General features: G+C 45.5%; 1 protein-coding gene across 2 annotated transcripts in view; it reads right to left on the minus strand.

Moving 5' to 3' along the window:
- Positions 1–14,388: 14,388 nt before the first annotated feature.
- The window catches only part of LOC147707395 (glutathione S-transferase-like), a 294,115-nt gene continuing 281,314 nt past the window's right edge, over positions 14,389–27,189 (minus strand). For both annotated transcript variants that reach the window (XM_086926422.1, XM_086926423.1), the window contains exon 7: positions 14,389–14,828. In XM_086926422.1, coding sequence (XP_086782548.1) covers positions 14,706–14,828 — 123 coding nt within the window. In that variant the 3' untranslated portion in view covers positions 14,389–14,705. The remainder of the gene's footprint in view (positions 14,829–27,189) is intronic.

Raw genomic sequence — 27,189 nt, forward strand, 5'->3', positions numbered from 1 at the left:
GGTGTGGGATGTGACCCAATCAGCCCCTTTGCATAGTTGGGCCCCCCAGAAACTGCCTGGCGAGCTGCTGCTAGTAAAAACACAGCTTGAAGAGGGGGAGTATCAGTCGGAGCAGTGCTGCCTGAGGAGAGTAGCACTCGTGGTAACTGCCTGGTCAAGTCAAGTCAAAAGTTTTTATAAAGCGCAACTTATCACCTTAAGGTCTCAAGGCGCTTGAGCAGAAAAAACAGTCGACAACATCAAGGAGTGTTCCTGGAGATTTAGGGAAAAGCCATGTTTTGAGACATTCACAGAAGAGTTTGTGTTCAGAGATGGATAGAATGTGTGGGGTCAATTTATTCCAAAAGCCGGAGGGCAAGATAGGAAAAGGAACGGTGGCCGTTTCGGGATGTGTAGATACAAGGCTGGACCAAAAATGATTTATTGCTGGACCTTAGCGGTCTGTTTGGTACGTACCAATTGAGTTTCTTTAGGAGATATTAAGGGCCAGTGTTATACAGAATAGCGTGTCTCAGACTCTAGATCTTAAAGTGGCTTCTCTGACTAATGGGGAGCAAGTGGAGTTTTTTCAGACAAGTAGCAGAGGCTGTTCTAGGTGGAAGGTCAAGGGTCAGTCTGGCCACAGCGTTCTGCAGGGTCTGCAGTTTAGAAAGCAGATCTTCGTGGAGTGCTGCAAACAGGGCATTTTCGTAATCAAGACGGCTGATGACCAAACCCTGCACCAGAGGTTTCCTGGCTTCAATAGGAAGCCACATGAAGATCTTCCGAAGATTACGCATAATCCCGTAGCAGATGCCGGTTACCTGGCTGACATGGTTTTTCACGGACAGGGCATGATCTATTGTTATCCCTAAGTTACGGACTGCTGATTTGGGAGGGGGACAAGTACCCAGTTCCAAAGGCCACCACTCTTGTGACCAAAATTCCCCAGCCTTGCCAAACAGGATGATGTCCGTTTTGCTGCCGTTTAATTGGAGTTTGTTATTGCTCATCCAGTTACTTATATCAATCATGCAATTTTTGAAGCGAGAACGAGTGCCAGGGTAGTCTGAAACGCATGTGATAAGTAACTGGGTGTCGTCAGCGTATGATACGGTTTCAAAGCCGTATGATTTGATGACGTTAGCCAACGGGGTTAGATACGGATTGAACAGCATAGGGCTTAGGATTGATCCTTGGGGTACCCCCACGGTAACTGGGCGACTACTAATCAACTTGAACTGTGGTGGAACGGTCAGTAAGATAGTTTTCCAGCCAGTCTAGGGCTTTTCCTCTGATACCCATCTCCCACAATCGATGTTTCAAGATGTTGTGGGAGATGGTATAAAATGCTGCCGATAGGTCCAAAAGGACGAGAATTGCTGATTCCCCTTTGTCCAACGTGAGTCTGATATTATCCACAATCTGTAGAACTTCTGTCTCTATACCGTGGGCGGCACGGAAGCCGGATTGAGAGGGATCCAGAATCCTGTGTAACTCCACAAATGCAGTAAGCCGCTTGTTCACTAAATATTCCAATACTTTCCCAAAGTAGGGCAGTAGGGAAATGGACCGGTAATTAACCATTTGGATAGGGTCGTTTGAGGTTTTTTTTTTAGAATTGGCCTTACTTGGGCATGTTTCCATTTTGTTGGTACCCTTGCTTGTTCTAGTGAAGAGTTAAAAATTTTCATGAGCGGGTCAGCCAATAATGGTATGATTTTGGTGCAGGGGGAAGAGGGTCCATAGGGGAGCCTGATTTGTTTAGGCCCTCAAGTACTTCGGTAACAGTTATCGGATCAAATTGAGTTAAACAAGGAGTGTCCGTGTGTGCAACCGGGAGGGGATTCACCGATGTACTATTATTTTGCTGAAGTTGGCATGAGTCTATGTTCGAGAAGGAGGAATAGATTGTTTTCATTTTATTATCAAAGAAAGCGGACATAGAGTCCACCCATTCTTGGATATGGCACGAAATGAGACTGTTCAGCCCGGGGCGAGGTAAGTTCTTTTAGTATTTTATATAATTCCTTACTAGAATGGGCTGCATTGTTTACCCGCAGAGTCAAGTAAGTCTTTTTGGCTGATTTAATATTTTTTAGGTAAAGTGAATGCAGTAGCTTATAGCTATTTCTGTCCTCCTCCGTTTTCGTTTTCCGCCATTGTCGTTTGGCTGCTCGACTGGATTGTTAGTCGGTTTTTAGGGCAGCAGTGAACCATGGCGATGCAATGAATTTCATATTAACATTCGTCTTGGGAATGACCTCGTCCAAGGTTTTTAGAATAGAGGTTTCTAAATTAGTTGCCATTTGTTCAACTGAAGTTTCCAGGTCTGTTAGTTGCAGTTTAAAATATGTTTGGAAAGCTTCAGGGGTCAATTTGCGCCATGGGCGTATCAGAACTCTTTTTTTACTTTCGGAATTGGCCCCGGGATATAATGGGAGACTGAACTTTAAAAGGTGGGGTCAGTCCATAGCATGGGAAGCGTGGACCCATTACTCATTTTAGTTGAATTAGTAAAAATTAAATCAAGTGTGTGACCAGCTCGATGAGTTGGACCAGTGACCCGTTGGGTCAGTCTAAAGTTTCCATTGTTCCACTCAAGTGGGTGGTTTCGGGGTCGGCCAGGAGTTCGGCATGGTAGTTAAAATCCCCAAGCAAAATAAAGTTTTCAGATGCTAACACATAGGAGGCTATTGATTCTAAAAGAAAGTTAACAAATTTGGATTTGGGGCCAGGGGGTCTATACACAAGCGCTACACGCCACGTTTCTGTACTTGAAATTTTTTATGTTGACAATCATAATTTCGACATTGAGGTTAGAAAAAGATTCCAACAACTTCATCTCTATGGGGGCTTTGGCCACAATTGCTATGCCTCCACCTCTGCTCCCTACCCTGTCCACCCTGGTTAGGTGGTACTCCAGGGGGAAAGCGGTTGCTATGTCCGGAGAGACCTGATTGTGGAGCCAAGTTTCAGTAAAGAAACAGATGTCTGGTTTTTCGGCGTCTAGCAAGCTCCATAGCTCAAGTGCGTGTTTGGTTATAGATCTTGTGTGAAGAAATGAAAATGTATTGTTCAGTTACTAAACACTTACAATTAAAACATTATACAATTCTTCTTACATTTCATACATTATTAAGACCACATAATTAAAAGAAACTTTTCATCAATGTATAAAACCAAATATAACCATCCTCATTGTCCACAGTTAAGCAATTTCTTCTCCATTATTTCTATAAACTTCAAAAGTCTACCCGTAAATTGCAAGCTTTCTCCATGTAAACTGGCTATGACTGCTTGTCGGCATGTTCGTATTATTTGACTATTAAAGTCCGACCTTAACAGGCTCCTACGTTCCTCTATTAGTGCAGGGCAGCTACAGATGAGATGACAAATGACTTCCATCTTGTAATAACAGAGGTGACACACCCTCTCACTACTCATCAATTTCCATGTAGGGGCGTCTCCAAGAAATTGTCTATTTCCAAATCGGAGCTTCATCAGCTTCAGCTTTGCCCTTTGGCTATTTGAGTCTCCTAAATATCTTTGGGGTTTTAGCATACCGTACGAAGCAATAACTGTCCATGCATGGGATCTCTTTGCCAGTACTGCTTTATCACATAAAGACGACAATTTTTTGCTGCACCCGTTTATAACTTTATTAAAAGCCACCTGTGAAAGGTAAGGCCCATAGTTCCGCATTGAACATATCTATCGCCAGTTTTAAATATTCATGGGCCTGCTTATATTTATTATCGCATATTGCCTCCCAAACCACTGTCATAAGCGAGGAATTATTATCCCTTCTAATTTTGTGGCAGAATTTTAAATAAGCTCCTAAGCTATTTAGGTTCTGTCGTTTAAGTTCGAACTCCAGTCGGATTTGTGCCGGTGAAGAATGTCGCGGAAGATTAAACAGGCGTCGGTAGGTCCCTGTCACTAGCTCATCTATGGTGTTGTCAGCACAATATGCAAGAGTTGCCACATCGTAACTGACATAATTTGTAATAGTTTGTTAAGGGGGAGCCCTTTTAAGTTATTCTGAAGTTTGGAAAATGCAGCAATTAATGAGTTGTTTCTTTGTACTGCAGCACACTGGTTTTTACCTGTGCCCCTAGCATCTATTATAACACCCAGATATCTATAGTTAGTGACCGATTCTAATACAGTCCCCTCCATTCTCAATTTTGGTCTTACAGCTAACCCTCTAGTCACCAGCATTGTTTTTGTCTTTCTTAAGTTAATCTTTAGGCCATGAGTGGAGGCGTACTGTGCACTTTCGTTAATTAATCTCTGCAGACGCACCTTGGTATAGCTTATTAAAACAATATCATCGGCATAAAGTAAATGTGAAACATTAAAACCTGCAACAGTCGGAGAGTGAGAATTAATTTCACTAAGCCTTGATGAAATCCCAGCTAAATACAAGTTATAGATCTTGTGTTAAGGTATATCGCAGAGAATGATTTATCATTCCTTTTTGTTTCAGTGGCCTGTGACCCAGTGATGTCCAGCTTAGAAGTGTTCAGGTTGTAATTGGGGGTGATTACAGCGGGGTGTTTTAAAAACTCTCTTGGAGGGATTATGTGACAGTTATCTAATGGCTGAAAAATATGAGCAGTCATCTTGGTGTTAGGAGGCATTGGGGTGTTTTAAAGATTTCAGCTCGTCGCTGGTATAGGACAAGATTGTTGTGGAAAACAGCTTACCTTGGGATACAGAGAGGAAAATGGACAGCGGTCTGGGCTGTGGGCGGCGTCCTGGCGCGGACAGGCGCAGACGGGCTTGTCTTTAGCACGCGTCCGCGCTGAGGAGGGCTTTAAGTGGTGAGCCACTGCCACCAGCAAAACACAATCTGGTGTAGAAGCTGAGCACCACTGATGCCAGAAGGCCTCCTGGAGCTATGGCCAGGCTCTGCCATGGGATGGTACCCCATTGGCCCCAGTGTTGAGTTACACCCTTGGAGGGCGCAATGGGTGAGAGCGACAGCAAGCAAACTTAATAGGGGTAGAGAGGTACCTGCTGAGCCCTCGACAAGGCAGCCCCACTCCCCTTTACCAAAGGGAGTACACTGCTTGCCGATTGAGAGAGCTGGACGTATGGTAGCGTGGTAGTTCTAAGATGAAATGGCTCTGCACCAATTGGGGCATCAGTTCTGCAGACTATGACATAGTCAATATCGAAGGAGGCATAAATGCTGCCTTTGTTGGCTACCACCGAACCCTGTACGTGAAGAGCACTTGGCCCACTGCAGAGTGCTTACGCAAATATATCTTAAGATATTGCTATCCCCCAAATAAATCCATTGCGGTACACTAAACACGAGCAACTCCAGTGAAAAGAAGTCTGCACAGGTATATCCCAGATGGCGAGAGAAAAACATTCAGTGAACGGATGGGCTATGCATCGCATTTTATTGAACATACAGAGTATAAGTTGTATTGAAATTGCTACAAGTCTGTGAGGAGCCAAGAGAGAGTGGCTGGCTCCCATAATCTCGAAGAGAAGCACTGATGGTGGTACTACCTAAACCAGGATGTGGTCCTTCTAGTGTGCGATCGTACAGGCCCTTCATTATGTCCTCAATTTAGATTATACGTTATTGAGTAAGATACTCACTAACAGACTGCTTTCCATGCTTGGGACGTTAGTCCATATAGATCAAAATAGGTTTATGCCGAAAAGGAACATCTTTTTAGCATCTGCCGTCTGTTGGGACTGATGGGCATGCCTCGCAATATCACTAGATCTAGAAATGGTGTTTGACGCACTCAGCTGGTACCATCTCTTGGTAGCCCTTACTCCAGAGAATGTGTATAGGCGCAACTTTCCAACAATGGATTAAAACGGATATAGTTGCCATGTACCAAGGGTCAAGATGCTTTAACAGATACAGATGTACTAGCCTGGGTAGACTCTTCCCACGCCTCTCCCCCGCATTTATATTTGCTCTCACCATGGAGGAACCACTAGCATGCTTGCTGTGTCAGTGGGCCCTGGAATGGGGCACAAAAGTGTTTGGTAGGTGGCATGTGATAGCCTATATGAGGATCATGCCCTGATATATTTGCGCTATGCCAGTGAAATGTAAGGTCTCAAAACAAACTGGGCTAAGTATAGTTTGTTCCGCTGAGCAACTTGCCGGCCAACATAGGGGCGCTGTAATGCCCACTAGAGTAGAATGGTGATTCGACATATTTGGATACTTGTTGGGGGGGGGGGGGGGGGGTGGTATATATCACACAGTGAAAGATCTCATAGATGAAAATGTAGGTAAGATGTTGGCATTACTTCGTTGCTCCTTCCCCTTCTGAAATTCTCTTCCACTGTCTCTATTGGGTCTGGTGGCGATTTCCAAAATGTTGATACTGCTGCGCTTACTTCACTTTTTCGCTGCACGACTGGTGCTACTTTCTAACTTTCTTTCTTTTTAACTGATATGGGGGTAATAGCAGAAGCATGGTATCACTCAACAAAATTCAGCGTCCACTGGTGAAAGGGTGTCTGCAAGCCCCCAACTGCGAACTATAAAGTATAAGAAAGGTTTTCATCAAAGAGGTATTTAATGATCATCACATCTTTGGTCCTAAGACCTTCCCTGTTACACCATTACTAGAATCTATCCCATGTGGTTGTGTAGTATTTTTGTGGTATGTCTAATTGCTCCCCTTAAAATGTGTATCTACCTTGGACTAGAAGTTGAACACCTAGAACTCAGCCAAATTCAAGGTGTTTAGGAGCCATCCAGCCAGGCTGAGGGTGGGTGCCTCCAGGCAAGACACCTGAACCTACTGTGTTTTTTTTAAATAATTTCTTTTTATTGATGACATAACAAAGCATTCAGCAGTAAATACATCAGGATTACTAAGGATAGTAGCAGGGTATAGAACATACAGGTTCACACGTCCACCATTAGGCAAGGCTCCCGTTCTCGATCCCATCAATATGATCTCCATAGTTATCAAGCCTGAGGTCTGCAGTAGCACTCTGTACCATTGCGGGGACCATGGACAAGCCTTCCCAGTAGACATTCCATTTATCCCAGGCCTGTTGCTGCTTCCTAGGACAACCCCAACTTTCATAGACCACTTTCTCTGCCACCGTGCACCAGTCCATATCCTTTTTCCAGTCAGGAAGGGATGGTGCTGTGGGCACTCCCACAATCTGGCCATTTTGCAGTAGTCATCCCCAGGGTTCCAGTTCCAGTTACCAGTTCAGATCGGTAGCTTCCCATACGTTCAATAGACACCACTTGGGCGAGGTTAACCGTTCCACCCCGACGTTTAAGCAGACTCAGTCTTGCTGATATGGCCACCTCTTTATGGGGGGCCAGGGCTTCCGGCCATTCATCGTCTGCTATTTCCCCCCAAATCTGTTTGCCATTGCGCCGTAAGACAGAGGAGGGGATCTGGGCAATTAATAAGCTGTTGGTAAGTCAGGGAGATTGCCCTACGGTCCATATACTCTGTTAGTATTCTAATGGGGATGCCTCTAGGAGCTCGTCCCCTCCTGCAATAACCACGAGGGTGTGCCTTATTTGTAGGTATCAGAAAGTTTCCATTGGTGTTAGGTCAAATTGGGAAAAGGGACCACATCTCCGCTCGACCCCAGATCTTCCACTCTTGAAATGCCTATAAGATACCATCTATCAAAACCTGGGCATCTGCCCAGTGTACCTAGTCTTTCAGTGTGCCAAAGCGGGGTTTGCTTGTGTGATGTTGTCCTGCCAACCTAGCTCTCGATGCACAGTGGGCCAGAGACTGTGTTCTGTCGGCCCAGTAAGGTGGAGATGCCTGCGATTGGCATACAGGACGCACATATATCCTCTTGGACGAAAATTATATCTGTCCATTAGATATGCGGTTTCGTCTTTGGGCCTGTGTACCCACTGATTGACTACTGCTAGTTGCGCAGTCCAGTAATATTCACGGGGCTTTTCGTACCACAATAATGCTCTAATCTCACTCTATGGCCTTAAAATAAGACCCTGGGTATGGTGCACTTTGAAATGCATAGATGAATCACGGGAGCGCAATCGTTTTGATTAGGGCTGCACGCCTGAGAGAGGCAACAATCTCCAATGGCAGACATCTCCCTGCAGTCGTGTTAGCAGAGCCTGCAGATTATGGGTGTAGAAGAGATATGAGTTTGCCATAACATATATCCCAAGATCTTGAAAGCAGTCTGTTTGCACCTCCGCCACACACTCCGACGTTAGGGCTGGGGTCAGGCCGCTCAGGACATATATTGTGGATTTGGACCAAATGTGTATCTGGAATACCGGCTATACCTTCTGTATTCTTAGCAACGCCTGATGGATTGGTGAGTCCATCATCCTACTCAATGACAACTTTTACACGATTATATTTCTTTGGGGAGGCGGCAAGAGACTTTCAACAGGAAAATGAGAATATTGTCTCCCTTTCTATATCATAAGTAGAAAAGGTATCCTATAACCCGATCAAGAGATCACACTGACTGGAAAATGGTACCGTGTTGGAAAGTATTTTCTTATTTTTCTTAAAGACCCACATGCTCTTAGAGACAAGCTTAGTCATCGGATCTCATCCTTCTCCCTATAAACCGGGTTGGTATGGTTAGAAATAGTATATTTGTAGCATGTGTAGAAGTGACTGCATAAATAAGTACATATTTTACCATAACTCTTTATCTACAATTGCTTCACTATTGAATGAATAAAATTAGAAAAATGTAAAGTACAGCAACACTTGGAAGTATGAGTTAATTCAATGCAACTTTAATATATATATATATATATATTACCTTCCTTATGCAAATATACCTTTCATGTACTCATGATATACCTCCTATGTGCCTTTATATTTACTACTTTGCTTCTAAATCAGCATATCAAACGCACTACCCTATATATCTCGCAATATATCCTCTACCTCCACTCTGACTCATCTCAAACCTCATTCAACTACTCTCTCCAAGGCACTACCCTATTTCTCACCCACTACCCTATTTCTCACCCTGTACTGCTCTCAAGTTGTCCTCTACCTCAACTCTCCCATTAATCTCATACCACTACTATGATCCCCCAAATAACCCTTTTCTAGACTCTTCCCTCCTGTACCGCTCCTTGCATCATCTCATATCTCTTACTATTCAGCTCCCAATCCAGCCTTCCTAAACCTTTCCCTCTGACTCTTCCCCCTTCACAATACTGCTAGAAACTCCAAAAAACAAAAAAACTTTCTAGGCACTTCATTCATCTATCCCTCCACTATTACCTTTACAATCCAAATAACAGACTAGCAGGTCCACCACTAAGAATAAATTAATGTCATATTTCCCTACACTAATCCTTTTTGGGTTCCAGAGTAGCATGCTACTCGCTGAAAAGTGCTTCAACTCCTTATCAGGGGTAGTAAGCGCTATATAAAAGCAATTAAAATACTAATATTGAAACATGAATTGGGGCTAATATATTAATCATTTTAATGCATAGATTAATAATTACTGTACTTATCAATTTTGATTCTAGTGAAGTCTCACAGATGCATTCCAGTGGCTGTCCAAACCTTCATTTGACAAGGATTCCCGAACGGTAACATAGTGCATGTACTGATGGTCCAAGGTACAGTGCGGCAGGAGTCATTGATGGTTACCCAACTGATGCTGTTTTTTTTTCCATAAGAGGCCATGGGCACTAAATAAAGCAGGCTGCAGTGCCTAAAGTTTGAAGGCACTTTTTTGCATAGAGATATTAAGCACCTTCAACAGTAGAGTAAAACAGTTTGCCTGATACTGCATAAGAATTAGGCACATTTCTTCACGTATAAAGGTTCTCTCTCCTGAATAAACTGCAGAGATGTCATTGCTACAGTGGTCATTGTGATCGAATATCTTGCACTCGATGGCAGTCACAGTAGAATAAATGGCATTGCTAAGTCTCTTTAAATGTCTCCCTTTCTGCTAAGTGTATATATGGATATCTGATACTTTTGAGAGTTCAAAAGTGTTTGTAAACCAGGTTTCTCCACTGAGTAATTCACGAATGTATGACGTTACAACGAATTCCGATGCAACGCATGCCTTTACCACGCATGCGTTACAACGGAATTCGTTTTCCACGCTTAACCTTTACCTCGAATATACCCTCACCACGCATACATTCACATCGTTTTTCGTTGTAAATGTATGCATGGTGAGGGCATACTCTTGATAAAGGTTATAACTCTCCCCTTAAATGCCCCCTGCCTCCACTCCTTATATTTACCCTTGCCCTTAACCCTTAATATATATATATATATATATTTATTTTACTAAAATGCCCCTTACCTTTTAACTCGCCTTCTCTCCTTCTTCTTTGTTTACGTCGGTCGTACGTCGTTGAGAGGAAGCCGAAGTTACTTTCCGTTTCCTCTCTAACGACGTCGATTGCTTCAGCTTCGTCTTCACTTCGGCTTTTCAGGTAAGTTTTTTTTGGGGGGGGGGAGACCCCCCCCCCCCCCCCCCCCAGCCCCCCTTTTTATCCCAACACTTTATTTTTTTTATGGGGGAGACCCCCCCAAACCCCCCCCCCCCCCCCTTTTTTTTCCCATTCACCACACATGCCTTTACTACGTATTTTGTAGTAAAGGTATGCGTGGTAAAGCCTCTCGTTGTAACCACGCATGCGTTGTAAAGCATGCGTGGTAAAGGATTTCGTGGAAACGGCTTCGTTGTAGAGGCCGTTTCCCGTAATTCACAAGCTACTAGTAGCTTTGAAACATACCTAAAAATAGCTCTCCTGTATGCAGCCTAGTTTACTAAATTAAAAGCTTTTTCTTGGTAGAATTCGTATATGTTTTGCAATAATTAAAAACATGTCTTAGTGATGAAAATGTGTTTTTTCAGAACTCAGAAGCTGATGTTTGGCGAAAAATGGTTGAATTTCCAAAACTGATTTAAAGCTGATAATTGATAAGTCAAGGGGTGTAGGCGAGAATTATCATCAACACCTTAACACCAAGGCCGTAGGAGTTACATATTTTGCACAGAGGCATTCCCCATTGACAAATTATTTTTTACTTCACTGCTGGCAACTGTGCCTGAAGAACCGAGTGATCCCTTGATGGTAATCTTGTATATGGTGGCTTCTAAGGTAATGTTGTCTGTTACAGTCACTATTGCAACACTAATAATTTCAGCTCTTGATGATTTTCATTGAACATAACTAGCTCTTACTAAAGAAAAAGTGGAGCCCCTGAAAAGCAAAGCAGGACACATGACGTTTGAACCTTTACTCTTAATAGAGAAGAACACATTCAGTGTGGGAAAATCCAAGCAGATTGATTTGAATCAATTGCACTGCAGACGGGATACAGTCACATCCAGAAAAGTAAATTGACTGAAGTCTACAACTTGAAGGTGTCTAAGTGCGGTGAAGTAATAGGGTGTTTAAATAAAATAGAACAATTTAGATTTTAATAAAGGTGTCAAATAAACAAGTGAACATAAAATAAATGAAACTACTTTAAAGAGGATGAAAATGTACACAGCTGTCACAGTTACACATGTTAGGCCCCAAACTGTTAAATGTGCAATACTAAAGGTATTCAAAGAAATTAGGGAGGCCTTCATCCCCCTGTGGGCAAGAATTATCAACGCTTCATTACCACAAGGCACGAGACCCGAATGCCTAAAAGAAGCTCAGCTTACATCCGTTCTGAAAATAACGAATGCAGAAAGTACTAATCTCAACAACTTCCACCCCATCCTCACTTTGGCTAAGCTCCTAGAAGAATGCATGCAATCTCAACTCTGCTCTTAGAGAATTTCCAGCTCCTGCATCAACATCAATCTGGTTTTCGGAGTGGTCACATCACGGAATCGGCGCTCCCTCACATTATGGATGACATTCTAAAAATGCTAGACCAAACGAATCCTGCCTCTTTATCCTCCTAGAGACCTTTCTTCTGCATTTGCCAATGTTAATCACGACATCCTCTTATCCATTCTTGGGCACAGGATGGGCCTTTCCGGACTGGTATTGCAATGCTTCTTGTCCATCCTGCACAACAGATCCCAGTGATTCAAGGTGAATGATTTCTTATCCCAACCCTCCACAGCTTCCAGGGGGAGGGGGGGGGGGGGGGGGGGGGAGTCCCACAAGGGTCTGCCTTATCTCCCATACACTTTAACATATTTATGGAACCATTAGCAAATGCACTAAATTTCACGAGCACTCTTGAAGAATCAGATTAGTAAGGCTTACAAGGGTGCTAACCACCAGATGAGGATACTCCAGAATCTCATACCATTCCTCCCACAAGATGACTAAGCAGGTGGTTCAAGCACTTGTTTTGCCGAGGCTGGACTATGTCAGTGCTACGCTCTGTGGCCTCCCCAAATATACCTTGGCCCCACTAAGGGCTTTCCTGAATGCCGCAGCTAGATTGCTTACGGGTACAAAGAGAAATGCTCACATTTCCCCATCATCCCTAAATTAGCTGCCACTTGAAGGAAGAATACAACAAAAGATCACCTGCATGACTCAAAACCATCCATTTCAATACCCTCGCTACTTGGCGCAAAAGCTAGAACAATCAGAAGGGGGTAGAAGCTAGAACAATCAGGAGGGGGTACATCATCAAGAATTGCAAACTCTCTCCTCTTGAAATCACAGATTTTCTGCAAAAAGAGAATGAGGCACAGAGCTTTCTCAGGCTCGGCCCGAAGATCTGGAACTCTCTCCCACCGGAAGTCCGTAGAATCTCGTCAACGGCTTCTTTCGAAAAGGAAGTGAAAATAATCCTTATGAACAAGTTCTTGCCTTAATACAACATGTCTTATTTGTGTCGCTCACTGCCGTCGGGATAACTACTATTTAGACCATCACTAATGAAGTCCAGAGTTGTTCGGTTATACTCCCAAAAGTTGTGTGTGGTCTTCTCCCAGCATGCTTTGTATTATTTAAATGTGAGGTCCTTTAATACCCCCTCTGTCACTGTTCCTTGCATGCACTCTAAAATGACTTTGGTTTAAATCCCTTTCTTATTTACAACACTCAAAATTGTGAAGCGCTCTGATACCCATCTGGGTCTTGTTCGCGCTATCTAAAACTTAAAAAAAAAATAATAAATAAGTTGTTCATTTCGAAGTGTTGCGAGAGAGACATTTCTTTTGTGAAAATGAGCTCATGTACAATGAAGATAACAAAAATGTTTTCTTTGACCCTCACTGAAAGATGCCATTTCATAAAAAGATCAACATTTTAGAACATATTTTGTAGAAATGTTGCTGTTTTATTAAAAACTCATTGGTAGAGATGATTAGAATATAGTTTAAGACAGAAACTGTGGAACCTTATATAATGAATCAGCAAAATGCGGAATGTTGACACCTTGAACAAATTCGTTTTTTTCCTTTTAGCGCAAGTCCTTCTTAAAATGTTTATATTTTTTCCTAGGTGTTTCAACTTCTGCATAACTTACTTTCGTGTAAAGGATAGTCTAGCATTTGTGGGAAAGCTCAGCCGTAAGCAGAGCTGAACCCTGTTCGATATTAGTAGCAACAATTTAAGCTAATTTAGTTGATCATTGTTTTCACGACAAGACGGTGAGGAGTAATCTGGTTCCCATGAAAATCTCAGACGATGTTTGGACGGAAGATGCAGTAGTTGCTGTAAATAACAAAATGTGTTGTCTATAAGTGTGTGTTCCTAATCTCTCCTACTGCTCTCCTCGCTCCACCTACCAGACTTCTCTCCTATGCAAACCTCTCATGCTGGGTCTCACTCGCAGGCTTTGGTCAGCAGAGCTTTGATTGAGAACCTCTCCTTTTTGCCCCAGACCCTCTGCTATATTGCGCAGAGACGCTACTGAACTTTTGAACATCTCTTTAACCCCTTCGATGCTGATGACGAGCTCAGCTCGTCATCAGCCACGGGTGGCGTGTGCTGATGACGAGCTGAGCTCGTCATGTAACGCGGTTTTGCGAAAAAAGCCGCACAGCGCAAAAATCACTGCAGCAGCGATGCGGTTAAGGGAGGTTCTGCTTTGACAATGTTTTGCGTTATTGATTTGAATCTGTGAAAGCTTTATGCTTGCTGTCACTGTCTCATTGAAGAACTCTTCAATGGCTTTAGCGGACTTCTTTCATTAACATTTAGGATAGGGATTCTTTCCTTTAAGGGACATGATTATTAACCGCATCGCTGCTGCAGTGATTTTTGCGCTGTGCGGCTGTTTTCCCTTTTCCGCGTTACATGACTAGCTCAGCTCGTCATCAGCACACGCCACCCGTGGCTGATGACGAGCTGAGCTCGTCATCAGCGTCGAAGGGGTTAATGATTTATGTATTGTGTCTTGCAACTTACCTGAGTTGAAATACTGATTAATGAATAAACCTGATTTAATAAAAATTCAACTACAAAAGATTTGAAATGATGAAGCCTTTAAAACTTCTGAAAATTCTTTTATTGATTCACATTTAATATTGATTAATGATAAGATTGTTAAAGTGATTAGATTTTTCTATTCGCCAAAACAGGCACAGTCCGTCGGCCTGACCGAGTGAGGGTTAGCCTGGATAGTTGTTCGAACTATAGTACTTACATTTAACCAGACTCTGGCTCCAGTAGAAGCAATAGTAATGGCAGGAGTGAGCTATTTAAAATCGAAATTACAAAGTAAAAGAAAGGCTACTTTTGTCAGCCACCTGACAGTGCGTTGGAAAATAAACCACTCTAGTTATAAACCATATTCCATTTTTCAATCAAATTGATAGATTGCTTTCACAACCTTCACAAATTCTGCTGTAGTTCGTGGCTTCCTTTGACCCCCAGACAGGAACTTCTTGATTGTCGGAATGTTGCTCATCCGCGATTTAAAAGCCTTAAAGAAAAGAAAATGGCAAAACAGTTACTGCGATACCAACTACACTTAAAAACAAATCTGAAAATATTAAAATTTGTGTTCTCAGCACGGCTTTCAAGGAGTGGGTGATGACAGAAACCACTGAGTTCTATAAAGCAGAGACACCTCAGGGTCCCTAATAGCACTAAAGGTAGACAGACTGCAACAAAAAGAGGACCCCTTAAGTGGTGCACGGTTTTTTCACTCCCCACAAGAAGTGTGGGATTGGCTGGAAGAACATAGGACCAAAATCAGACACAGGTAAAAGGAAGAGAGAAACAACAACAACCAGGCTCCCAACGCAAGCAGCCGCTGCAGAGTTCGGCTGCGACCTCTCAAGCTGAAGCACAACTAGGGCGATGAAAGGTGATGGAAGTCATGGCCCAACTGGGTGGGAAGCAAGCATGCCAGGAGGCACTCAAACGGAGTTCCCTCACCCTAGACTGAATCGGATCCTGAATCCAATGCCTCTGAGAGCTCGAGCCTGGAGATGCCCAAAGTAACACAGAGAACAGCAGACATCATATGAGACACTTGGTTCACTGGTAACAGGAGGGGGGGGAGATATGACTTTGCATGCGGTGCTACCTCTCCTTCAAAACCCCCGAGATACATTTGGGACACTGTACTATGCAATGCACTTTACCTCTTCTCAAATAAGCTGGATGGGGGCCGGTCTATCTGAGAAACTCACAAACCACTCCGCTGCACCACCATTACTTATCTCTTGTGGGTGATCCTTTGAGTAGGCATGCTGACACAAATTTAAGGTGCAAGCGTAATGCTGTTGTTGAGGTTTGCAAAAAATGCGGGCTAAGGTCCCATATATCCCTGAAATACCTCTAGACCTGCTGAGAGCACTTCCTCTTGGGGGCAAATGGCGAGATCTGGATGTTTGGGGGGAAGCTGGGATGACAAAAATAGGGATCTTTTCAGGGACACAGAGCTGCTCTCATTCGAGGAGTTCCGCACAGAGTTTGACCTACCCTACAAGCATTTCTTATTGCACAGAGCGCTCACGACAGCAATATGCAAACACTGGCATGTGGGAGCTACGTAGCACCTGCCACAGCAGATTTTTTAAATGGTACAAAGCGCTACATGCAGATCAGGAACTCCTGTTGGAAAAACTACGATCTCAGTAGGAAGCACGTCTAGCCATCCAGATTCCAGCGAAGGACTTTGATAATGTACTAGCTGGGATACCCAGGGTGTTTAGAAACATGCTCTTTAAACGTATTAATTACTATGTCCTGCACAGATCCTACCTGACTCCAGAGTGCATAAGCTGATATTTCCAGGTTGACTAGGTGGCCTGCCCTCGCTGCAGGGAGGAAAGGTAAATATCCTTCATATGTTCTGGACCTGCTCAAGACTGCACATGTTTTGGGAGGGAGTCTTGTACGTAGTAGAAGAGGCTATTGAGAGAGGTCCCACACCCCCCAGCCCATTGCCTACTGGGATGTTTCCCCCACACACCCAAGACTAACGTCACCAGCAAATTCCTGGCACTAGCGTCCATCCTTGCCAAGTGCGAGATAGTCAGAAATTGGAAAGAATCGGGAGGTACTATATTGAATACATGGAGGAGAGAACTGCTGAAGTGGGCAGGATGCGAGGGAAGGATATTGCTGGGAGAGGTTATGAGGGGGATGGGGAACCCTACTGGATGACTTGTTACACCCTGGCCCAGAAACCCCCGAAATAAAACCCCTGTGAGATCCATATGAGCACTTCCTGGAGGGTGCACACCCCTACGGGTGAGACCTGCTACATAGACCTTTCCAAACCAAACCCACTGGGCTATTAAATCGGTCTATGATTGCCTTAGCCCTCACCCGAGTAGGACACTGAGATCTGCCACATATAGCAAGAAGCCAATTAATACACCTCACACAACACACAACACTGACTCACATGGGGAAGGAGGTGAACAGTTTAGTGTTTTGAATTGGTTCTGAGATTGTCATATTGCAAGATTCAGATCTATAGATGCGAAGATTGAACACTTGTAACGCCGACTTGACTGGGTCAATAAACCTGATGTGCTGAAGTTTGAAGGAAAAAAAATCGGTTTACAAAAAAAAGAAAGGAGATGTATCATATTTTATTTAACTTTTCAGGGACACAGAGCTGCTCTCATTCGAGAGACAATGTTTGTTTATTGCTAGTCTATGTGAAAAGCTTTCTGAGTTTAACTTGCTAGATTGTGCGCTCTTAATGAGAGAGGCTCGCGCTAGCTCTCGTGACTGGAGTCTTCATGAAAACAAGCATTTACAATGCAATGGTTTTGCCTTTGTTAAAGTTAGAGCTATTGGCATTGCTCTTGACATTATTTTTATTTATGTTTTTTTTAGCATAAATAAATGGCATTGTCATTTACAATGCCACTAGCTTTATCTCTCGCAAATGACACACACAGAGCCCCCCCCACACACACCCACACAGAGCCCCACACACACAGCCACACAGAGCCCTCCCCCCCACACACAGCCACACAGAGCCCCCCCACACACAGCCACACAGAGCTTCCCACACACACAGCCACACAAAGCTTCCCACACACACAGCCACACAAAGCTTCCCACACACACAGCCACACAAAGCTTCCCACACACACAGCCACACAGAGCCCTCCACACACACCCACACAGAGCCTTCCACACACACCCACACAGCAAAAGCAGGCAACAGGGGCACACGGAGGCACAAGCAGGCAACAGGGGCACACGGAGGCACAAGCAGGCAACAGGGGCACACGGAGGCACAAGCAGGCAACAGGGGCACACGGAGGCACAACCAGGCAACAGGGACACACGGAGGCACAAGCAGGCAACAGGGCCACAAAAACTGAGGCACAAGCAGGCAACAGGGGCACGAAAACTGAGGCACAAGCAGGCGACAGGGGCACGAAAACGGAGGCACAAGCAGGCAACAGGGGCACACAGAGGCACAAGCAGGCAACAGGGGCACACGGAGGCACAAGCAGGCAACAGGGGCACACGGAGGCACAAGCAGGCAACAGGGTCATGAAAACAAGTACAAGCAGGCAAAAGGGTCACAAGCAGGAATTGTAATTTAGACGGGGCTTAAGTGGAGAACGGTCAGTAGGGAAGTAGTGCGGCTGGTGCAGTGGTACCAGGCCAAAAGGTGAGAGGGGCTGTCTGCACCCCAGTTTGGACAGTTTCCACTACCTAACAGGGATTGGTGGGAGGGGGACGTACTTCTTGCTTCCTTTAGGGCTGTTACTTCGGGGACGCAGTGCACGCTCCTGCCTGCTGCCGCCGGGACACAACAACAGGCAGGGAGAGGACAGGCTGGGAGAGGGCAGGGAGGGGACAGGCTGGGAGAGGGCAGTCTGGGAGAGGGCTGGGAGAGGGCAGGCTGGGAGAGGGCAGGGAGGGGACAGGCTGGGAGAGGGCAGGTTGGGAAACGGCATTTCGGTTTTCTTGTGAAATCAGTCAGACTTCGGGAAACCTCGATGTCATTATAAGACCATGAAACACGGCTACCCCAAGGATACTTCCGTTTTCAACCACAGGCCCCGTTTGATGTAACAGTCACTATGCTAAGTGCATCCTGTTTTAAATTGGTTTCTTTTTCCACGTCTATCTGCACTCCCTGTTGGCCAATTAAAAGCCTACACCTCATGTTCACCATGCTACAGGATTCACATAGTAAGAAAAATTATGAAAGGGGGCGACTTTAGTGAGAAAGCACGTGTTTCCCCCTGGGTTGCAGAGCCACATCTTCTGAAATAAGAATTCAAAGTACTCTCTCTGCATATCTAGACATCTGCCTCCCCCTCTAATCATCTCACTGACAACCACACCTGACCAGTCAATCATTCGAGCTGTGGACTCTGCTTCAGCACTGATGGGCTTAACTTCTGCCCCTCCCCCATTGCAATATCTTGGCACTGAGGCACACTTTTTTTAGGCAGATGTGACTGGGATAATAATACACCATCACGCATAGTGTGAGAGAGCCAGTGGCTCAAATGGGCTGACCCACTGTGCGGCAGTGGGTGGAATCAAAATGTGAATGGCAGTTGAACAGACAGTGGATGAAGAGGGCTGACCCAAAGCAAGTATTTGTATTCATGTTATTTTTTTTAATACATGATGCTATTGAGGCACATGTCTTCTTGCTAGAGTCAAAATCAGGATGAGGTGAACTACTTGGGCATTCATCAGCATACATTTTCCATAAAAAATAAGATGAATCGCAAAATACAAGGAAGCCTATGTCTTCCCTGACTAACTAGGGAATCTTAGATTTTCGGCACTGTGTGGAGGTAGATGCAATTGTTTTACTCTGGAACCGTCTAGTTGTTTTTGCCCACATAGCAAAGCCATTTCTTTTAGAAGAGTTTAGACCAGATGCTAAGTAAAATTGGGTAAATTGGTCAGAATCAAACAGTTCGGCCACACAGACCTCTCAAGATTGGCAAGTCCATGCTTGAATAGCTCACTCTGCCAAGTATTTTTCTTTGCATTCTGGGACTTGTAGTGCCAATTTTACAAAGAGCTATCAAGGACCCGATGGCAAAGAGAAACCCTAGACTGAATGATCTACTTATGCATGGGCCTGGGAAACTTGAAATCTCTGAGTCCGGAAGCCTGAATTTCAACCCTATTGGTGAAAACTTGAACATGTATGAGGCAGACTGTATTGTAGCGGGCTAGCGAAGTCGAGTTGATAAATGTGTTGCACATCTGTTCTGAGGGGCCGAATGTAAGTTTCTTAATTCCATGCGTGAGTAGTTCATCCAGCCCAGTTCTTTTAATTGCATCCTGGGACTTGTGATCCTGTTGATCCTGTTATAAATCCAAAGATGCAAAAGAACATTTGATTTGAAGAGCTGCGCATGCATTGACCTGGAACAGTGGTGTAAGGGTAAAAAGATGGGGCCTCTCCTGCAAAATGTGATGGGAGGCCCTGCATCTCCCATGTCTCACATATATTCATTTTCTTTGGGCTGAATGGTGACCCTCTGAAGGATTAGGGCCCCCCTCAACGGTTGAAGGCCTCTCTGCACTGCAGGGACTACAGGGGGCCTGCATTACGCCACTGACCTGGAATCCGCCTGTGTGGGAGGTGGTAAGTGAGGCACCACTCCGTGATGTTGTGCATGGGATGGAAAACAGTTTAGGTGGGACATCGGCTACGGGGAAGGCACACCCGAGAGAGAATATTGCACGGGGTCCATACGCCCTATATATGTGCAGCAATAGGCAAGGAGGGATCCTTGTTTCGTTTCCATGGCAGCTTGTTATGCAGAGGCAAGGTTCACACACATGTGACGGAGGGTGGGGGTGCAAGCCCAGGGAAAGCCGTGTCCATAGGAGCCACTTCCAGGCTCTTCCCTCCCATGCTGCCAGTGGAATGTAGAGCAGACCAGCTGTCGGGGTTACGTGGGAATGTATACAAGTTAAAGAGCCCTCCTTTTAAAGTATGTGCAGTCTGCAGGGTTCTCACGAGGGTTCAAAGTGTACCTGGAGACAGATGTGTGATAAAGGAGACCGGCTGGTGCGCGGGGGAGGGATCGAGTATCCGCCGCCCCACACCAGAATGAACAACTGTGCAATGCGGGCTTCCGATATAGCCGGGCCTGGAGGGCGAGGAATTCCCCTCCCCCAGGGGCACAGCCCGGGCACACCACTCCAAAATAACCCCTCCACACCCGTTAATCCGCACCTCGAGGTGAGGGGGAGCGGGGGGTGACACCCGGGCCTCATCCTGGGCGCAGCTGTTCCTAAGCATCAGGGGGCCCCATAGGTGGCTCAGCCTCTTCACACCCCTGCCGATGGCAGTCGACGCACTTTACCACCACCAGGGAACGACAGGGAGCATGACTTGCCTTGACGAGGCTAGGCGTAGGACGAGTTAATGCAAATTAAATACTGTTGGAAAATCATGCATATGGAAATTTAAAAAAAAATGCAAACATAATAAGATAAAGTACGTTGCCTCCTCCCGCGGCGAGCCCTGAGGCCGGGCTGACAGCGTGGGCGGCGACTTCGAGACCTCGGATGTCGCGTGACCTGAAGCCGCGTCGCACTACCAGGGAGACCGGCGCAGCCTACGCCACTCCGGTCACCAAGAGCCTGCACCTGCCTGGGTACTCCTGCTGGGTACATGCGGTAGAGCAGCCCCGGTGCCAACGACAGTGAAGCAGGTGAGGGGGCAGAGGGGCACGCACCGGGTGGCAGCGAGCCGGACCGCGGATCGGCGGTCAGGGAAGTACCTGCACCACCTACGGGGCCAACATCTACTCTCAGGTTCCCGCAAACAGCCACAGACGCAGCGCCAGATTAGACTACGGGCCCGACCCTTGATCCAGCCTGATGGGGGTTTGCCAGCGCTACAGAGTAGAGTGGGACAGCAGCAAGACAAACTCAGGACAACTACCCCAGGGCTGAGGGACAAGAGCGGAACCGACAGTCTGGGCCCAGAGTGTCAGTGACCCACGCTAGCATAGTGTTTCTCCGCGACCTGAGAGGGGCCCGTAAGCAAGCTTAGCGGCCTACTGGGAGAATCTCCAAATAAAAAAACAAATCGACTCACCTGCGCCTTGCGACGGCGGCACTTCTCCGGTCTCCCTCTTCGGCATGGGAGACCGGCAACGTCGACGGCGGCAATCTCCCTGGCACTTCTCCGGTCTCCCTCTTCGGCATGGGAGACCGGCAACGTCCTCCGCATCTCCCGGGGTTCCCTCCAGGCCACGGGAGCCCCGCGGGCGCCGCCATACTTCTTGCCGTCTTCCTTCTTCCCCCGGGCTGCGGGGGGCGGGCACTTCCGGCCGGCCGCGCTAGGATTGGCCGGCCGGCCAGTCACGGGGCGGGAAACGGGGGAGGAGAGACGCAGAAGTGCCGGCAATGCCGGAACAGATTCGGGGGCGTTCCCGGCTTTCGCCTGACGTCGCGTGACGTCGGCAAAAGCCAAAGAATCTCGGGAACGCCCCCATGTCTGGTCCGGCATTGACGGACAGGCCCCTCATCCAATGGCTAGGCTCCATTTATGGAGCCAGCCAATGAATGACGAGGGCCGACCGAAACCCACACACAGTACTCATTAGGTTTTCGCCTGCGCGAAAAAGCTGCGCAGAGCGCAGCTTTCGCCAGGCAAAACCTAAAAAGACAAAGACCTTTGTGATGTCATAACATTTCAGTACGTCACTTTAGGATCTTGAGTGTCCAAGTAGGCAGGTGGGTTTTACTTGCATCTCTGACAAATAAAATACTCATTTTACTGATCTACGCAAGTATTTCGATTTTAGATCTTTGCTCACAATATACAACATTGTTAAAGAAGAGCAAGTATACCTAGAAAGGGGAGCAGCAGAAAGAATTAATAAGTTGATAGAGAAATACAGTCCAAATTCAAAATTGACTGTCTCCCAGACGCTCTCAAAAAGAGTGTACACTAACTATAATATTATCTGTTTTTCATCTTCTAAAAGCAAATGTGAACCTATAGCAGCATGGGCAGGCTCAGATATGAACTGACCACTACAAACATTGAAAACTGGGTGCATGGACCCCCAACCCCGTGGTCTGCACCTTTCCTGTCACCACCTACCAAATCCTAACTTGTCTCGGATGTCCTCTCCGGCTTAAACCGGTATTTCATGGAAGGGTGCAGACGTTGCCATCCCATCTCATGCTCCGATTTGTCATTTACATGGACGGTTTGGAGCAGCACTGGCAGCGTGTGTGTAGTTGGTGAAAATGAGAGTACCCGGATTACTATCCATAGCCAAAATGTTTCCCATTAAGGTAAGCTGCACATTCACTGATGAAATGCACTTCAAGATGCTCACGATGGTGAGAAACTAGTTTAAACTACATGCATGCTTCTTTTAATAGGAATGCCAGTGTTTGCTGAACTGTTGGTATTATGAGAAATAGTATCATATGTGTACATGTGCAGATGTGGCGAGCTTGCCGTGCACGTGGCTGGTAGCTGGCTCTTCTTCTGGTGAAACCACTATTAAACACAATAAAAGTCAAAGTCATACTGGCATAAGACTGAGAACTCCGATGCCTTCAGGGTTGGTACAGAAAGGGCTTCAAAGACATCCGACTACATAGAAGGAGATACCGAAACACAAACTAAAAGGCAGCAATTCCATGTGAGTTTCCCAGCTCCCAAAATGGCTGCTGAGCCTGCTGCTGGAGGCAATGACCAGGGAAGGGGGTAGAGGTGGAGCTGGTGGGTGTGCAGTGAGGGCTGCGAATAACTGGGGGTCACGGGCTCATTATCCAAAGAAGGGAGCATGCTTAGACAATGACGGGGAACTGAGATGGGTTGGGCGGAATTTGCGTAGTCGCGTTACGCAAAGCTCCGCAAAACGGAAAAAAATCTCTGCAAGAATGCAAAAGTTCTGCGAACACGTGGAATTGCTTGTTCCGCCCGTTTGCGAATGCTTTTTTCCTGTTCGCGAACGCTGTTTGCGTGCTCGGGGAAAAACATCTCGAACATGCAAAGAATTCTGCGGAATTTTTGGCTATTCCGCATTATACGCAGAGCGCAAAATTACCCAAATTCCCCGAGCGGAAAGGAATTTACCGCCCAGGCCTAGATCTGAGCTACAAAAGCTTGATGATACGGACAGGATAGCAGTCCTGTCCAGGATGCTTGACAGAAAGCTGACGGGTTTGAGAAGAAGGGAAGGTTTGTTTTTGACTATGGAAGCCTAGTTCTATGAAAATTAATTCTAAGATTGCAGGTACGAACTCAGTTGCTCACCACAAATCTGGGAGATTCTGCTTTGGGAAGAAATTCTGAAAGACTTTTCAAACTAGGTCAACAAATACACTCTGCTGGATTGTGGTGATGCTCATCTACCCCACTCCCTAGGAACTAGACTGATATGCAAGGGAACCTCCATACATCACACATTAAAGGCTGCAGGCAGCATGATACTATTCTTTGCAAAATGGGACATGCATTCACTGGGTCCTGCGAGCACTGTGCCGTTCTCAGAAAGAATTTCTGGTTATCACAGCCAAGGAAACATAGGCCATTCTCTCACTTTTTCAGTGGAAAAGGCGCATTTGTGCACACACAGATTACAGATTTAGTGAAAAATGTATATCAATATCACCTCCTTCCAAGGGGTTGGGGGTTGCGAGCTCAACCGTGCGGACGTAAAAGAAGCTCAAAGGTCAGAGGCTATTCATAAAACAAATATTACTAATCATTGGAGTGCAATAGACCTGCTTAAAAATGAAATAAATCAATCCCCTCAAAACATCCTCAATGCGGGTCACCATATAGCTTGCCTGTGCCCGAAAGGCCCTTCCTTCTAAATCCTTATACCTCCTGCATTAGAAGTTCCTGACGAGGGTAGGAAGTGTGCAGGGCTTTGTGGGTGATACAGGAGATCTTGTAGAATGACCTAGCTTCAATGGGAAGCCATCGAAGAGAGAGCAGAATGGGTGTGATGTGATCATTTCTTTTGGCCCCAAAAACAAAAAGAGCCACTGAATGGAGTATGGATTTAAGAGGGGAAAGGTGGGATTTGGGGAGGCCAGCAAGGAGAGAATTGCAATAGTCCAGTCTAGAAAGAACCAGAGATTGGACCAAGGTTTTAAGTCTTGCTCCGGAATGAGACGTTGAATCCCACAGAGAAGGCGCAGTTGGTAACCTGCATTCTTTGCAATGGAATGGATGTGGGACTGTAGATTGAGCCTTTTGTCTAGAATGACACCAAGAGATTTAGTGCCATCGACAACGATAGGTTTGTTGAGTAAATTTAGCTTATCCATCCAGGATTGAACTGGGGGAGGAGAAAGTGAGGTAGAGAGAAGGAGAAATTCAGTTTTGGAAGGATTCAGAATGAATTGATGAGCTAACATCCAGTTTTGGATAGAGTTGAGAGTAGTGTTGAGGATTGAGATGTGCGCGGAAGACACCTTAAGGTAGATCTGGGTGTCATAAGCATTGAGGTGGTAATGGATCCCAGATTCACTAAAGACATTTCCCAAAGGTTCCAAATAAAGATTGAACAGAGTAGGAGCGAGGACATATCCTTGAGGGATGCCTTGACCTACTGCCATTGAAGACAATGCTGTATTTTTATCACTTGAGATCTATCCAAGAGGAATGAAGCAATTTGCTTTCCATGCCCATTGTCTGTTTTAAGGTGTTCAGGAGAGTGTTGTGATTAACAGTGTCAAAGGCTGCAGAAAGGTCTAGTAGAATCAGAAGACAAGACTCACCCAAGTCAAGGACACGTAGGGTGTCATTGATCACTTTCAGCAGGGCTGTTTCAGTGCTGCAGTTTTGCATGAAGCTATATTGGAACTGATCTCATAACCCTGATGAAGAAGCTTTGAAAGTTCCCGGCCTTTAAAATTCAGAGAGAAATAAATGTCCCTTTTCCATAACTCATCCATTTCCAAGTTGTAGAGTTGTGCCAACACACTACAGTATATTAAACACTCTCCATAGAATATCACAATGAATATCTCTGACCAACTACACATTCCACTTCCTAAGGTAATAATGGAAGTATAAAAGCAATGTAGAAGTACCCAAGGCACCGAGTTCGATCCAAAGTAGAGCCTGCTTGATCTTAATCAAGGTCATATCAAAGTCTTTAAATGAACAATCACTTCCCCTTTCTAAGGCATTACTTTTTGCCACAAACTCCATATCGTGCAGCATAGGCATCCTTGCCTTATGCAGTAGTTCCTATTGCTTGCGTGAACAAGTGGATACGTATTTACTCAGTGAATGACTTGGCGACCTGACTCAACATAACTATTAAACTTAAGAATCCTAGATTTGACCAGGACTCTCCTGTGGATAGGTATTATTATCAATATCTGACATCTGACCTATGCTTTAACTACCTTTCTGGACACGTCACCAATGCCCAGTGATCCCAATGGTCTAAGACTCCTGATTATCACAAGGCCAACATCATAAACTTGCCCTACAATACTTATGATTGTTACTTCCAAAAGCTACTTCCTTCACAGAAAGATTACCTATCTTTCTGATTTAATTTATTGAGCTGTTATTTTACCTGCTTGTTCATGCATCACCAACCGCCTGCTGGGACTGGATTGCTCCTGCATAGTATACAGTCATCCACTCCTGCTGTGAGCAACTCAACTGCATGTAAAAATGGTATGATGACTTTTTACCAGCCCAACTAAAATGCTTACCTAGCATTTGCACTGAGGCGTAGGCTTGCCCATGGTAATGCCAAGGTCCAGATATGAGTCTGGGACCTCAAAGGGCACAACATGCAAGCCTTTCTGTCTAAATAGGACCACTGTCAACATTCAGCGCTGTTGACATGAAGTGGCAGTGAAGTGTACTGATTTTTACAAATCACTCGTCTCCTGAACAGATCTTTATTTCGGTACCCGAGATGAGTGCAGACTACTGGCCCCACTCAGGTAAATGTTTTGGTTCAGTGTGACACCCAAACCTTTGCACTTACATTCAGCAGGCATGTCAACTCCATTTTACATTGAGCATCTGTGGCCCACTCAGGTCAATGAGACTGTGTGCAGAGTAAGTATGTTGCTGGGACCAGTAGGATCCATCTTGGGTGGCCCCTGGCTTAGCATGGCACAAAATGGAGGAGGGATACAACTTTACCAGACAATGGAAGTGTAGTACTTGCATTTCTGTTATCGTAGGATGGAGACCAAGACAATGAGGTGAGGGAGAATGGAGAGAACTACTCTTACAAATTCTGAGTACCTTTTAGCTAGGGTTTGCGGAATAGATGTCCTGAGCACTGCTATTTACTAGGCAGCTGGGAACAGATGGGAGAGAGGATTCGGTCAAAAGTAGGGACGTTTCTAGGCAGGGCCTGCCTGTTTATGTTTTCCTGATTTTTACTTCACCTAGGCTGATGGCAGCCAGGTGCAGGTTCTGCACACCTCATTGTGCCTATGCTTTGTATACTCCTGCTTGAGCCAGTATCATCAGTATGGACTGTCAGAGTCATCAACTTGCAGAAAGGCAGTATATGTTCAACTGCCAGAAAATAACATTTGAAAAGGAAACCACCCTAACCCAGCCCCAGGACCTTGGAGAGTGGCTCCACATCCCCAGTCTAGAAAAGTTGAACACATTTCGGACCCAAACCACCCAACTTGATTCCAAGGCCATGTTCTTCTTGAAGAAGGAAGGAAGTACTCCTCAAAGTACTTAAAGAGCTGTGAATTCAGGGCTGGTGTGTGCATCACAGCCATTATCCCAGAGAGGAGGGTGCATCACCTAAAATTTCACAATTGGATGGAGAAGCTGTGAGCATGGCTAGTTTCTAGGCAACCAGCCTTCCTGCTCAGAGAGTGAAGGAGTGTGC

This window comes from Lissotriton vulgaris, chromosome 6, assembly GCF_964263255.1.
Source record: "Lissotriton vulgaris chromosome 6, aLisVul1.2, whole genome shotgun sequence".
NCBI lineage: Eukaryota > Metazoa > Chordata > Amphibia > Caudata > Salamandridae > Lissotriton > Lissotriton vulgaris.